Source organism: Ambystoma mexicanum, chromosome 8 (assembly GCF_040938575.1).
Source record: "Ambystoma mexicanum isolate Mex_15411 chromosome 8, UKY_AmexF1_1, whole genome shotgun sequence".
NCBI classification, from domain to species: domain Eukaryota; kingdom Metazoa; phylum Chordata; class Amphibia; order Caudata; family Ambystomatidae; genus Ambystoma; species Ambystoma mexicanum.
Window position 1 is genome coordinate 1,454,692,027 of NC_090929.1, and position 15,943 is coordinate 1,454,707,969.

General features: G+C 46.9%; 1 protein-coding gene across 1 annotated transcript in view; it reads left to right on the forward strand.

Annotated features, from left to right (window-relative positions):
• OGA (O-GlcNAcase) overlaps positions 1 to 15,943 on the forward strand; it is an 867,474-nt gene that overhangs the window by 183,892 nt on the left and 667,639 nt on the right. The window contains exon 4 of the mRNA XM_069611624.1: positions 8,456 to 8,586. Within this exon, the coding sequence (XP_069467725.1) occupies positions 8,456 to 8,586 (131 nt within the window). The remainder of the gene's footprint in view (positions 1 to 8,455; positions 8,587 to 15,943) is intronic.

Below are 15,943 nucleotides of genomic sequence, written 5' to 3' on the forward strand. Positions count from 1 at the left end.
TTCTCATGAGATATATCAAGTGGTTTATAAAGTATTAGAAACAGGGGTGTGTTTGTGAATGAATGACGTATATATGTCGTGGTCTTAGGGAGGGCGTCCTGCTTCAAGGGGAGGCCTGGCTGGAGACACGGGGTCTGAGGAGGCCATGTGAGCGATGGCCCCTGGGCGTGGGATACCTTTTGAAGTGTACATGCTGTTTGGCACCTTGGCCGTTTGCGCCCGTGACAGCCCCCCATGCTTGCGCTCGTCCCCGGGTGCGAACCGCCTTTGATAGAGGGGGTGGGATGGATGGGCCTGGGGCGTGCAGATCAGGCACAGGAGACTGCTGAATGGAGACACACTTATGTGGATTGCTGGGGGGGGGCGGCCTGCTTCAAGGGGAGGCCTGGCTGGAGACACTGGGTCTGAGGAGGCCATGTGACCGATGGCCCCTTGGCCTTTCGCGCCCCAGACAGCCCCCATGCCAGCGCTCATCCACGGGTGCGAACTGCCTTTGATAGTATATCGTTTCTTATCAATAACAAATGCCACATACCGGAGATTCTTGTGAGCACAGACCCACACTTCAACCGGTTTATTATAGTGGTCAAGACCCTTAACCCAAGGCCTGTATAATCCAATGGTAATGGTTAGTATAGATATATGTGTGACTTTTATAGAGACATAACCTACTGAAGTGTTATTTAGTGCATGCATTATCGAGAATGTTATGTTAGCTTAGATAGATAGTGACAACCCTGCTTCACAGCGACCAGACCTTCACTCATTCGGAGCACAGATGTCTGACGTCCATCCTTGAATGGAGACACACTTGATTCATTTAAAAAATCGAAACAACCGTTGTTAAAATATGTGGTGTTTTATTTTGTATCTTATTTTCATGACACAAAAATACAAGACTTTAAAGATTATACAGGTCAGGTTGCAGCACAGCGAGAGAAAATCCCCAGTACTGACCGCTGTCACTCAGAAACGTTTCTCTTATGGCACGAACGGCACAGGCGGGTATCACTCTTCGAACACTGTGTCCAAGCCTCCCGTGGAGCCACCATGTAAAGGAACGATAGGCCACCAGCCTGTACCACCTGTGAAAAGGAATGAAACAAACTGTTTTTAAATGACCAAGATAAGTTTAATAAACGTTTGTTGTCAATGACAATTCTTGTAACTAATGGCATTCTGCACAGACAAATGCTATCTAGACAATGCACACTATTGAACGACTTTCATGCGTTACTATGATATGAATATATAATTTTGGATATAGTAGAACATGAAATAGGAGTGGCATGACAAGCAGAGTATACTTACTTGTTACTCGGATTACGAGGACGATCAGTTGCGCGTAGTTCGTGCATAAGCACCATCATTATTCTCAACACGGCCCGTATGAGGCAGGCTGCCCTGAAGTCTGGCAGCTCGGTGATGCATTGCGGTCGTGGCTCGCCTTCCGAAATGTAGGCCAGGCATCCCGAGTTTTCTCGGCAGCAGCAGTTCTCGTCCTCGGTTGGTGTTAGCTCGCACCGATTGCATGTGCACCAGGTGGAGACGCCGTCCATGCTACTAGGCCCAGGCTCTTCATCTGTTGAATCGTCCTCCCAACTGCCGTCCGAATCCCCATCGTTTTCGCCTGCTTCCCTTTCCTGTAGTTCCTCCTCGGTATACGCGGGCTCGTACATGTAGGGCATTATTGTAGCCATTGTGTGGTAAACTAAGTAAAATAATTTACAGAGATGGTACAGGTGTTCACACGGGCTACAAGCGGCGAAGGTAGCTGACCAGAGCACAGAAACGAGTCACAGAATACTCAAAGTAACACAGAAAGAGGAATGGAATCGAAAATCTGCTGCTGTGTTGGGAAACGGTCTGTTTATACTTATTGAGGAAAGAGGCGTCCTGCCATTTCCATGGCGACACGTCATTAGCTGAGGCGCAGCGATTGTTGACGCGAGACGTGCTTTGGTGTTGGAAAATGGCCGGTACGAGTTTGCTGATGACAGGCTCAGGGGATTTGATTTAGTGCCACAGAAGCAGGTCAGCCAGGGAGATGCAGCAAGTGATAGGATTATCACAAAATGGCGGCTCCCTGGTGCCTGTTTTCGCGTGCGTTTAATGGACGAAAACTCGGGTAAGGTCCATAGGAAAGTTTTCTAAAATCGAGCCACTTAGGCTTAAAAAAACATGGCCGACCCGTAGGGACAATAAAAATGTTTACTAGACCATGCCTTTAATTTTTGCATTTAGAATATTGAGAGGAGTGTCGAAGACAAGAGGTTTCAGAATAAGGCAAGTGTTCACACAATTATTCTGAAGCAGGTGAGAACTTAAAAAAAAAAAAATGCAAAGTTAGTTAACTCTTTCCTAGAAGGAAGGAAGGCCAAAACACATAAGCAGAGCAGAGGAGTCATTCAGGGAGTCAGGCCAGCCAATGTGAACTTGGCAAAAGTCAAGGTGAACTGAAGCACTTCTTGCAAGTAAGTAAAAGTCTTGCACGATGTTTTAGAAATCCTTGTTGAAAAAGTAGGATCAAATGTAGGGTCACAAGCTATTAGGCCTGTGAGTAGTAGAACATGCAAGCAACCAAGACAAGTCTCAACTGAGAATAAGCAAGGTGGTACAACAAGAGGTAGGTTCTCTTAGACTGTACAGTACCTTTAGGTTGAAAAAGTGCAGCCTATGGTTTCTGTTCCTGTGCAGCTCTGCAGATCCTGTTGTTCCTGGGCTGCAGTCGTGGGGACAAGAGGCAGGACTTCCGGAGACTCATGCTCTGCAGTGTGACGGTCACCGACCGCAAGCAGCAATCTTCAAACAAGTGGCACTTTGGTGTTTCAGCTCCTCGCGTCTATCGCAAATAGCAACGCCGCGGTTCCTGGCTGTCGAGATGGGCTTTCCTTGCATCTGGGGTCCAGCACTCTGTTGAGGTGGCTAAGGCAGTCCTGCTTCCTGAGAGTCTGGATTGAGCTCTTGGCCAGCTTAAAAGCAACGCACACGATCTGGTGGTGTTCCTCTCACTGGCTATTCGTGTCCAGTAGCGACTGCAGTGGAAATTCAACCAGCTTCGAGAGGATGTCCAGGTGCCTTACTTTGGAGTTGATTGGTCCCACCAACTCAAGGGGAGAAGTCCTCCTTGCAGGGCTTCTCTATTCGAAATGGATTTGGAGCTTCAGCACAGAAGTAGAGCTTCACCGGGCAAACCAATGTTCCAGGAGTTGCAGCAGGCATCTCTTCCAAGTTCTTCTTCGGATTCCTTTGTTCAGTGGTCGACTCTGCCTGCCAAGACAAAAAGCCTCGCCTTTTATGCAGGTTTCTCCCATTCATTCCAGCCTAACTGTCAGTCACCCAGCAGGGTGGCTGTCCTTGCCGGACAGCCAGCTGGCCAATCACCTTAGAGTGCATTCCTGTCTCCTAGGGGACTAAGCACAGGGAGTTTTGGGCACCTTCCTCGCTTCCTGCTTCCGCCAGACACCCAGGAGCCAGAGGTGGGCTTCACTCGTGAATCCCACCAAAGGCAAAATGAACAAAGGGACCGAACCTGGTTTGGCGAAGAGAGTAAATCTCAAGAAGGACCTTTCCACAGAGAAATGGCGAAAAAAGACAGGGCCATTTTGACAAAAATGGCACCCATGGGTACTTTGCTGCAGGTGCAAAAGCAGACTGCGGTAACAGCACACCACGGTAGTTAAAAGTAAACCACTGCCACCTGCCATTCGAGGAAAGGGTAACAAAAAATGTTACATGAGAAACTAGACAAACTGGATACTAAGTAACCCCTCCAGCACCCTATTTCAAGAAAGTGTGTGCTGGGTCTAGAAAGTTCCAAATGTAAGTAAGCCAATTCCACTTGACTGCTCTTGGAAACAGTAGTTTATCCAAGAGAAAGTATTTGAACCTTTTGGGAAATCTGAAAGACTTCCCTGTGCCACTGCACTGAAGATGCTGTGTGACACAATGTAAAAGATGCCTATGGAGATTGTCAGACTCCACAACCAAAAGAAACGGTGTTCAAAATCACATTAAGATACCTGGGAGTGGGGAAAACGGGTCTTGCTCTTTCCAGGTTAAAAATTCAAGTCCTCAAAATCCAGCAGAGTTCCTGGGGGTCTCTAAGGTATAGATGAAGTGGCACATTTCTGAGAATTCTCCCTAACAGCACTGAAGATCATAGCCTTTGTTTTTGTGATATTCTAGGCAAGCCCATTCTTGTTTGTGAAAGACACAAAAATCTCCAGTTGTTTGTACACACCGGCCTTCGTGAGGGAGGGGTGCACAGCAGTTAACTTGTCTGCTAGCAAAGGGACTTCAGTCTGGGCGGCCAACAACCTCTTCAAAACTTCATTAATGGAAATGCAGAACAGCCTCGGCGCCAACACACATCCCTGGGGGACACCCTTCTGTATAGCAATACTACGGGAAGTGCTTCCATCTTGGCTCCAGCGGACCCCCGCCGAGTTCGTTGTAAAAACTCAGAATTGCTGAATGCAGAGCCACAGGGATCCCAAGCTCCTCCATGACCTTCCACAAACGTGCCCCTGGGACTGTATCAAAAGCTGTGCTGAGGTCCACGAACAGAGCATAGACGCTGACCTTTCTCAGAACCAAATACTCTTCACAGATCAAGCGCAGCCAACATCTTTGGTCTATCGTGCTCGGGCCCTCACAAAATCCCGCCCGACAATCAATTACATCGGAGCTCAATACCCACACATCCAAGTGGAATAAAAGTGCGTCGGCAAATGTCTTCTCCCCCCCCACTACCCCACCCCCTCTCTGCCCCAGCATCCAACAAGGAAATCCATCTAAAGTTGACCAGGTCATTGCGCACACCCTTTTTATGTATTGGGACCATTTCGACCCCAGTCCAAGACCCCGGGACCATTTACCATTTTTTTATTTTACATTTATAAAGCGCTCACACAGCCCGCAGGCATCGAGGCGCTGTTACAGGAATTGTTTGTTTTTCTTAGTTGCGTAATTGTGTTTTGTTTTTTAGTTTTTTTTGTCCTTGTTACGTATTTATAACGCGCTTAAACACCCAGAGGTTTCTAAGCGCGGACCCGGGGATCGAACCTGTTGTTGCTTCGTGTCGTCTTGCTTCCAAGACGCGCACGCTGCCGCTGAGCTATCCACCCGGGACAATAGCTCAGCGGCAGCCATGGTGCTAGCCAACACAGCATTGTATAACTTGGTCAAATAGGGCACCCATATTGAAGACTCATTCCTGAAAATAATCTATCGGGACTGTATCTGGGCCTGGGGCCTTGCCCAGCTTCTGCTGCACCAACCACGCTCCACCTGGGCCTCTGTGAGCGTTATGGGAGATAGGGGCCAGCACAGGGCAATCTCCAGCAGTACAGACCTCCATCGAAGTCCTGGGGTCCTCGTGGTAAAGGGTACCGTAATCTGCCCATACTGATTCCGGAATTAAACCATACAGCTGGGTTTGAGGCCCCCGGGGTTCATCCCTCATCTTGGACCACAATCCCCTAGAATCCCCACGGGTAATTGCTTCCAGGAGATCCCCCCCCCACCCCAAAATCCCCCCATCTCCCCAATAGCTCCTCATGCCAGCCCCTTTTCTCTTAATTGAAGCATTGTTAATGATGGATTGTAATTGCAGGTTTTTATTGTGTGGTACACCTACTATTTAACTTCAGATGGGTGGAGAACTAAGCAAAGAAAGACATCTGTGCCTGTGGACACTGGTATCCAAGAAATGTACACCCCAACCGTGTTACTTCGACAAAACTGCCCATAAAATCCTCCATTGCTGCTAACGTACTAGTCCTGACAAGTGCAGGACAAATGGAAGGGTGATGGTTGTGATGCTAGAAAAGCTTTTGGAGGGACAATGCCTCCTCGTCTTTGTCCTACTACTTCTCTGTTGGTGCTTGTGTGTTCTTCTGCACAGGAGTCCAGTTTGGACCCCTGCCAGCGCGGCAGATTTATTTTCACCTTTTGGTGAACAGTACTGTGAGAAACCTGAAGGTGTCTGCCTGGCTAAAAACTAGGGATCTGTCATCCAGGTGGCCAGGACACTGCCATCGCGATTGGATCCATTTCTTGGGGGTGGACCAGTGAGGAAGCATCACCTGGATGGGTAGAGGGTGTGTCCTCTGGGAGTGGGACACCGATGGTTGAGACGCGATATTCCCCCCCTCCTTCAATACCTTTTCCCCCAGCCTACCAGGTAGGACATTGGAAAATTCCCCCAGCCCCTTTTTCTGTCACAAACACTTTTGCATGACACACCAGAGAACGGACTAATACCAGAGCCATTTGCCTGATCCTGGTAGTGTGACATGTCAGGTAAAGTCATGCAATTGTTCAGAAACACACACACCTCGTGACCCTTTCATTTCCCCACAGGGAGAAAAGGTGGAGCAAGAGAGCACAGTACGAGCAAGGCAGGCCGCACGACGAGACGGCTATTCAGACCCAGCAGTTCAAAAGTAGGAGAAAGTCAGCAAACATCGAGAGGATGACGAGGAGAGACACGTCCTTGCCCTCGTTGACAAAACCCTGCGCTGAAAGAATCGTAAGGCCGACGACAATAGCCCAAGTGTGCTGCAGCAGATGTCGAAGTGTACATGTAGTGTGTGGACGCCGTTAAGCGGTAGCGAGGGAAACCCCTGCTACGGGCCTTGACTCCAGTTACTCCAGAAACAGTTCATCATAGCCGGTAAATCGAGGGGAGAGCCGATAAGAGCCTCGCTGTGATGCAAAGTGGCAAGTTGAACCAAGTTCAAAGGACTGTAAAAGTGTTGAGTGGGAGACCAGCTGTAGAGGGAACCAGTGCCATGTGGGCGCTAACTCAAGACTCTAGGCGACCCTCGTCTGAGTGAAACTACAAATACCAGAAGGCCGTAGGAGAGTAGACGGGATAGGTCAAAGTGGTCATACAAGAGGTCAAGCTAAATCTCAGTACAGTCGAAAGCCTTTGACCTAAGAACTGTGAGAAAGCAAGTGAAGTGAATTCTGCAAATATTTGTGAATGTGAAGTTGGAAAGAGTGAACCCGAAAGAGGGTTGCTGACGAGAAGGGGGAAAGTCTAAAGTCTCAAACAGTGTTCACAAAGGCTAAGCGATGTCCACTGGAACTGTTTAAAAAAACATTAAGATTTGGGAAGGAAAGAAAAGCCACTGTGAACCCGGTGGAGGGAGGCTGAGAGTAAAGAGGGATCCGAGCCTGAACGAGGGAGATCCAGGGGTGAATCAAACACCTGAGAAAAGCCATAGTGAACCCATGGAGGCAGGCTGAAAACTAAGAGGGCTCTGCGCCCGGAAGAGGGGGACCCCAGGGGTGAATCAATCACTCGATAAATACATGGAACAGAACCATGTGTGTTTGTTGTTTTGGTTATTGGAAAATCCATCAGTCCTTCGGAACCAGGAGACAAAACTACCAAGGCCCTGATATCGATAGGAATTGTTTTAGGATCCAAGCCTGCAAGAGGGAGATCCAGGGGGTGAAAAGCGATCACCCAATACCTCAAGAAAGAGGGGCAGTTCACAGAAGAGTTCACCCCTGGGTGAAGAATAATCACCCTAAGTGAAAGCAGGAAATGTACTTTCATTTGTTGAAGAAAAAGTTTTGTTTGAATACACCAGGCCCTTGAAGGAGAGACTTTCAAGTGAAACAGGACTTGGCCGGCAAAGCTCCTGATAAACTGGAACTGAACTGACGACTTGTGCTGGGAAAGCTCGAGTGTGTGCTGTGCTCCAGTATCCTACCTTACCCCGTGCTCAAAACGTGGGGAAGGAAGACCCAGGCTACTAAATCCTGACGTATCATTTGTGAACACTTCTTTCTTTTCGTGAAAACCATCCCACGCCCTTTTTGTATTCGTTGTAAGGTTTTGCAATGGGTTTCTTAGTACAGGCCCTTTTTATTTTGACACAACGCCACTAGGACTGCCTTATTTTCATTTGATGGTCGACGCTTGCTCCAATCTTAGATTTAGGTTTAGTTTAGGCATTTTTTCACCCTGCATTATTCAATAAAGACCCCTGAATTGTGATCACGTGTCTGTCTTTACTGTTGGCACCATAAGTTCTTTAGAATACCCATGGGATACCCTTGGGGAACCCATGGATGGGGGAGTACACACTTGTACCCCAGTGTATGTTTTTGGGTACCTGCGTGTTGCCCACAGAGCAGGGTATGGGCTGGTGGAAGCTACATGCTGACTTGACAGCGGCTCGAGGTATCCTCCAATTTTGGGAATTTAACTATAATTATTTTCATTTTATTTAACAAAATTACACAGTTTTCTGTGCTATTTATTTTAAGATCTGCTAATTCCCAATCTGAATAGTTTAACAACGCATATGGCTTTCTCTCAAAAGCATCAGTTGCTTTAGATATACCGTTTTTCGTTGTTGTTGCATGCAACCGACTTTGAGGCAACCCATTGTACTGACAGTTTAAATATACACTTTCTTTTTTTTCTTCTCAGAGCAACTTATAACGTTAATATCCTCAGCTCATGAATTTGGAATTGAGTTTATTTATGCTATCTCACCTGGATTGGATATCACTTTCTCAAATCCAAAGGAAGTGTCCACCTTAAAGCGCAAATTAGACCAGGTAACTTTTTTATATATAATTTAACTGAGCTATGTAGTGATGATTGATTTGCTGAAGTAAATCTATATGCTGTTATTTGGAAAGTGTGGATACAGTATTTAATAGTGTAATTGTTTTCTGATGAATGCTTGAATGCATTTTCTAGGAAATGTGGTAGAAGCCTTTTTATTTTATTTAAATAATACTTATCCAAATACAACATAGTAGCCCAATCTTTAAAAGAATAGCAGAGAAAGATGGAAGTCGAGGTGAACAAAAACGCCAGAGAAAAAGAATAAAGATCATTAAATGCACCCCAAATCCTCTCATATGTATCAAGTTGGCCCTTTGCATTAAAGGATACTTTCTCTCTTCTAGACAGAAGGGACACACTTTGCAACCAATCAACACGGGGGGGATTAGGGGGGAGAGGGAGGAGAATCACTTTTTCCAAAATTTCAGAATTAGCTTCTTAGCTAGAAGGGCTCTATATGTTCAGAGCACTTCACTGTTGGACAACCCAATATTTAATCGAATTAAACCCAACACACCAAGTAGTGGATCTCTAGGTATAGATTGATCCATAACTAGTTCCATTCTCTGAAAAACACCATCCCAGAATAGTTGTACCTTTCCAATCAACATATGGAGTGTTGTTCCCACCTCTTTTACAGTTGCAACAAATGTCTGCATTACACAACTTGCACAGCTTGCACAATCTCATCTTCCATGGAGACCCGTAAAGATAATGGTTAATTCTTTGTTGTGTATACCTCAAGTCTAAATCCACCTTGTATTTGACTGGACCTGTACATATGCGGTTCCATTCAACAGCTGACAATCAGCAACTTGTATCCAACTCCCAATTCACTCTACCACATTGTGATGTTAATTGAGATGTAGAAGGTGTAACCAATTTATGCAGACAAAGGCATGGTCTTGGAAAGAAGTAAAATTGTAGGTGGAGCATGCATTGTAGCATTCAATAATGAAAAAAGTACATAAAGTTCCCGTCGAGCTTTATAACGGCAAATCTCAGTTGCTTTCAGCTTATTATTAAAGCGCAGTGTCGGGGAGAATTCTCAGAAATATGCCAATTCCCCTCTACCTTACAGACCCCAAGCACTTTTGCTGGACTCTAGGACTTTTCAATGTTTAACCTGGAGAGAGTGAGACCTTTTTCACACTCATATTTTTACTGTGATTTGAACTGTTTCTTTTGCTTATAGAGTCTGACAAACTCCATAGGCATACTCTTGTTTTGTTATGACAAATGGCACCTTCAGTTCAGTGACACAAAGAAGTATTTCAGATTTCCCAAAGGTTTAAATACCTTCTCTTGGATAAACTACGGTTCCCAAGAGCAGTGAATTGAAATTGACTTTACTTACATTGTAACTTTCTAGACCCAGCACACACTAATAGGGTGCTGGAGGGGTTACTTAGTATCCCCTTTGTCTAGTTTCTCATGTAACAGTTTTGTTACCCTTTCTACAATGAATGGCTGATGGCAGTGGTTTACTTTTAACTACCATTGGGAGTTTTTACCGCGGGCTGCGTTTGCAGCTGCAGTAAAGCACCCATGGGTGCCCGTTTTGTCAAAATGGCCCCAGTCGTCTTTTTTTTTTTTTTTTTTGCCATTTCTTATTGGAAGGGTCCTTCTTGAGATTTACTCTGTGTGGCAAACCATGTTTGGTCTCTGTTATTTTTGTCTTTGGCGGGATTCACAAGTGAAGCCCGCCTCTGGCTCCAGTATGTCTGGCAGGGGCAGGAAGTGAGGAAGTGAGGGAGGTGACCGAAACTCCCTGTGCTTAATCCCCTTGGTTACAGCAATGCACCCAAAGGTGATTGGCCGACTGGCTGTCTGGCAAGGACAGCCACCCTGCTGTGTGATTGACAGCTAGGCTGGAATGAATGGGAGAATCCTGCATAAAAGGTAAGGCTTTTTTCCTTGGAAGGCAGAGGCGACCACTGGACGAAGGAATCCGAAGAAGAACTTGGAAGAGACGCCTGCTGCAACTCCTGGACCGTTGGTTTGCCAGCCGAAGCCCTGCTGCTGTGCTGAAGCTCCGAAATATCCTTGACTAGAGAAGCCCTGCAAGGACGACTTCTCCCCTTGAGTTGGTGGGACAAATCAACTCCAAAGTGTACTCGTTTTGACATCGCTTGAAGCTAGCTGTACTATTACTACTACTGCTGGAACTGAAGTGCCAGGGAGAGGAACACTAAACGTAGTGCATCGCATTGAAGTCGGACCCGAGCGCTAGGAAGATCCTCTGGACTCCCATGAAGCAGGACTGACCAAGCCTGAGCCACCTCAACAGAGTGCTGGACCCGAAGCAAGGAAAGTCTGTAGTGGTATCCGAGAATCGCTGTGTTGCTATTTGCTGTCAGAGGCGAGGAGCTGAAATGCTGAAGTGCCTCTGAATTGAAGTTTGCCCGTTGCTGTCGCCGACCACCCTGTTGTGTTGCAGGAGTCCCCAGACATCCTCCCTTATGTCCCCACGACTCAGGCCCAGGAACAAAAGGATCTGCAGAGCCACGCTGGAACAGAAGCCAGCTGGAACCATTTCTTCTAACCAAAGGAACTGTACCGTCTAAGAGAACTTACCTTTTGTCTTGTAGCTTTACTTGTTCTCAGTTGAGACTGGTCTTGGTTGCTCCTGTAGAGTTGCTTCCATCTTCTACACCTCACAAGCCCCCCTGCTTTTGGCCCTACTTTGATTCTACTTTTCTACTGTTAGGCAAGATTGTATGCAGTAACCTTGTATGCTCTATAACAACCTTAGGGACCCAACCTTTTGTATAAGTCTGAACTACACAGGTTGGTAGTGTGGTCGAGCAGCTAGGCTTATCTCAAGGGGGGTCAATGTGAGCAGTAATGTTGTGACACAGAGCCTCACAGTAGCAGTCATTCAAATAAACACACTCAGGGTTTCTTGCTAAAACAATTATTTTATTTCACAGTCGGTTGTAAGGCCTTCTTCAGAAGGGAGCAATATATGTTACAATTAAAATACACTTCAAAACACATTCTTAATTTCTCTAAATTAGATGATACCCATTGGTGATGGCACAAAGACACTTCCTACACACTCGGGTGACTTAAATAGCTAGGACATTGATTTATCACTAGTACACTTAGAGCAATAATGAGTTTGGTGTAAAAGATAGAAACAGAGGAATAAAACAAAGGTTAACAAATTCACAAGCGGGTAAGTACTTTTGAAAACCTTCCAATGGCAAAAAGTTTGAGGGGGGAAAGGATGAAGCACAGAGTCAAAGGTGAGGAGAGTCTCTCAGGAAGCCAGGACAGCACATGTTAATTGCGCAATGTCAAGGGGAGCTGAAGACCTTCTTTGCAGGTAGGTAAAAAGTCTTGCACAATGTTTTTAGAAATGTTTATAGAAAAATAGAACACTTAAAGGGCCACAAGCTAGGAGGCTTGCGAAGGGCGAAGCGTTCGCAAGGTAAGCAAGATGGGTCCGGTCTCAACCGAGAGCAAGTAAGGCTACACAACAAGAGGTAAGTTCTCTTAAACTTTACAGTACCTCTGGTTAGATAAAATGGTTCCAGCTGGCTTCTGTTCCTGTACAGCTCAGCAGATCCTGTTGTTCCAAGATCCTCAGTCGTGGGGACAAGCGGGAGGACATCTGGGGACTCCTGCTCTGCAATGGGAAGGTCAGCAGCAATGGGCAATATTCAATTCAGCTGTTCTTCAGTGTTTCAGCTCCTTGCGTCTGAGAGCAAATAGCAACACTGCGTTTCTCGGATACAACTTCAGAATTTCCTTGCTTCTGGGGTCCAGCATTCTGAGGTGGCTCAGGCTTGGTCAGTCCTGCAACAGGGAAGTTTGGAGGATCTTCCTAGTGCTCGGGTTGACTTAAAAGCAACGCACACAATCTGGTGTTCCTCTCCCTGGCTCTTCGGTTCCAGCAGCAGCGCAAATACAACCAGCTTTGAGAGGATGTACCGACAGGCCTACTTTGGAGTTGATTGGTTCCACCAAATCAAAGGGAGAAGTCGTCCTTGCAGGGCTGCTCTAGTTGAGGCAAATTCAGAGCTTCAGCACAGCAGCAGGGCTTCATCGGGCAAACCAACGGTCCAGGAGTTTCAGCAGGCGTCTCTTCCAAGTTCCTCTTAGGATTCCTTCATCCAGTGGTTGATTCTGCCTTCCAAGCCAAAAAGCCTCTCCTTTTATGCAGGTTTCTCTCATTCATTCCAGCCTAGCTGTCAATCGCACAGCAGGGTGGCTGTCCTTGCCGGACAGCTAGCAGGCCAATCACCTTTGGGTGCATTCCTGTAACCAAGGGGCTTAAGCACAGGGCGCTTTGGGCACCTCCCTCACTTCCTGCCCCTGCCAGACATACTGGAGCCAGAGGCAGATTTCACTCGTGAAACCTGCCAAAGACAAAACTAACAAAGGGACCAAACCTGGTTTGGCGCGTAGAGTAAATCTCAAGAAGGACCTTCCTGACAAGAAATGGCAAAAAGACGACCAGGGCCATTTTGACAAAATTGGTGCCTTACCATGGCTGCGAACGCAGCTCGCGGTAAAAACACACAATGGTAGTAAAAAGTAGAAAACTGCCACCAGCCATTAATTGTAGGAACGGTAACATGAAAATGTTACGTGAGAAACTAGACAAAGGGGATACTAAGTAACCCCTCCAGCACCCTATGGTAAGAGTGTGTGCTGAGTCTAGAAAGTTACAACATGTAAGTGAAGTCAATTTCACTTCACTGCTCTTGGAAACAGTAGTTTCACCAAGAAAAGGTTTTGAAACCTTTGGGAAATTTAAGAGACTTCTCTGTGCCACTCTACTGAAGGTGCTGTGTGACACAATGTAAAGATGCCTATGGAGTTTGTCAGACTACGAAGTCGGAAGAAACAGAGGATAAATCGCATTACAAATTACATGTGAAATAAAGAGTCCTAAAGTCCAGCAAAAAGAGCTTGTGGTCTCTAAGGTATAAGGGAATTAAAACATTGTGCAAGACCTTTACTTAACTGCAAGAAGTGCTTCCGCTCCCCTAGACTTTTGCCCAAATGACATTGGCTGGCCTGGCTCCATGAATGACTTCTCTCATCCGATTGTGTTTTTACCTTCCTTCCATTCAGGAAAGGGTTAACTTACTTTGCATTGGTGGTTCAAAAGTACTTACCTGCCTCAGAATATTTGTGTGATCTCTCGTCTTATTCTGAAACCTTTTCTTTTTGGCACCAACTCAGTATTGCTCTAAATGTACCAGTAATATATTAATGTCCAGTGTCCTAACTATTGAAGTCATCTGAGCGTGTAGGAAGTTTCTGTGTGCCATCCCAAATGGGTACTTGCTGATTTAGAGAAACTAAGAGTGTGCATTTTGGAGTGTATTTGTGTGTTACTATTTTCTGATGCTTGTTAATCTGCTTAGAATCACATGCTGTGCATATGGTCCGACATCCAGTGGTAACTGCAGAGTATTGCATCTTGTCTTTCAGGGACCGAAAGGGACGTCTGCATAGGAGTGTCTGTAACATCACTATCCCTATCGTGACGTCTAGTGTACCCAAAATCCCTCACGCGCTGAGGTCCCTCAGATTGTTTTATTCCGCCCAGTTAACTGGTCGCCATATAGCGGCGCTCTTACAGAAGAGACCTTGTTTCTTAAACCGACTTGTCCCCCTTAAGTCACTTCGACGGCAGAAACAACTTTGACGCAGACTGCAGGGGATTGGTCTACGGCGGTGTATTTCAGCGCCTAAGATCCAGCGGCTGAAGCATCCACGTGACCTGGCCCTCTGGCCGGCCTTCACAGTAGGGAGAGTGAGGTCGGGGTGGCCATATCTGCGTTATGTCTTTCCTCTTCCCCCCTCTTTACCCTCTAGGTCTGGTCATCTTTGTTTACACCTTTTGCTATGGAAAGGACTCCATTTAGGTTCTGCCTTAAGTGTACGGTTAGATACCCATGGAAGGACGAGCACAGGACTTGCAACTCCTGTCTCCCCTTAGATCACGAAGAGAAGCGGTGTGCGGCTTGTAAACTCCTTCGGCCTAAGACCCTTAAGGTGCGCCGTGTAAAGCGGTGGGCCGCGCACGGTATGTCACGGGCGGAACCCCCTTTCGATGAGTACGTCGAAAAAGGTGAAAGCGCCAGCAGGGCCGTCAAATTTCGGTGGATTCCTCTGATCGTTCAGATCAACAGCCTTCCCCCACATCCGCAGCAGCGTTTTGCGACTGGGCATTCCAAAACAAACAATGGCACTACCCCTAAATCAGGTTTACACGTCGAAGCGAGGAAATTCGACGGTCCGTAAAAGGCCTGGTAGGCCCAAAACCTGTGACTAGGCCTCAAGCCGAAAAACCTACCGCTAGACCCTCTAACGGCGCGGTAGGCAGTCAATCTACAGATAGATCTTTGTACCTACTAGCTCACGCTGATTCAGCGGTGATTGAACACAGTATCGCAAGAATTACTACATGGGGCTGGCCGCTGACAAATCTATAACTGCGCCATGGTGCCCCAATTCTCGTGAGACCTACGAGGACAGTCTGGAGCCTCTTTCCAACAACCTGAGTGACGCATTTCAGCGTCAAGGGGCGGAAGACAACGTTTTTCCATCCGTAGGCCCTTATGGGTCCTCTAAATGGACAAGGGAGAAATTTGAAGGGTGCATGGATCGTCTTAAAAAAATCTTTTTGAACATCCTTCCCCGAAAAGGTCTCGTGGGGGAACCTAATCCTAAATCGGCTCCACATTTCCAGGATGATCAGTCCTCGGTCCCCATCCATCACGAAGACATCGTCCAGATGGATACTTTACAGTGAAGATGAAGAGCCTTCCTTCCTGCAGGGTTGCGATGAGGACCAGGCGGATGCCACGGACAACTGGGAAGAAACCCAACAAGTGGGGACGGGCCCATTGACGCTTCCCCAACATAATCAGGACGCTGATGTTCTGTGCCTGGATTCTCCTCCATCCACCCCGGCTCGCCAGGCCTCGCATGTAGACGATCAAATAGCCTTCAATGCCATGTTAAGGAAGGCAGCAGATCGCTTCCAAATCATTACTCAAGAGGCGGTACCCGAGCAGGACTTTGTAGAAGACATTCTCAAGGAGAAATCCCCTTCAAGCCAGGCCATTCCCCTCCTTAATTTTGTTAAGAGAAGATTGGCCCCCCCTCCCTGGTGTCGCCAGCACTAAACCTAAGAGTAGAAAAGTTATTTCGGCCAGCTCCTTCGGACCGTCAATACATAAAAGAGCATGCCACCCCCTGATTCCCTTGTAGTGACTGCCACCTGGAAACTGGCAGGAGTACCCCTTGCCACGGGGGAGGCTCCTCTGGATAAAGAATCAAAGGGGTTGTATGCCTTAGGTAAGCGGGTTACCTCGG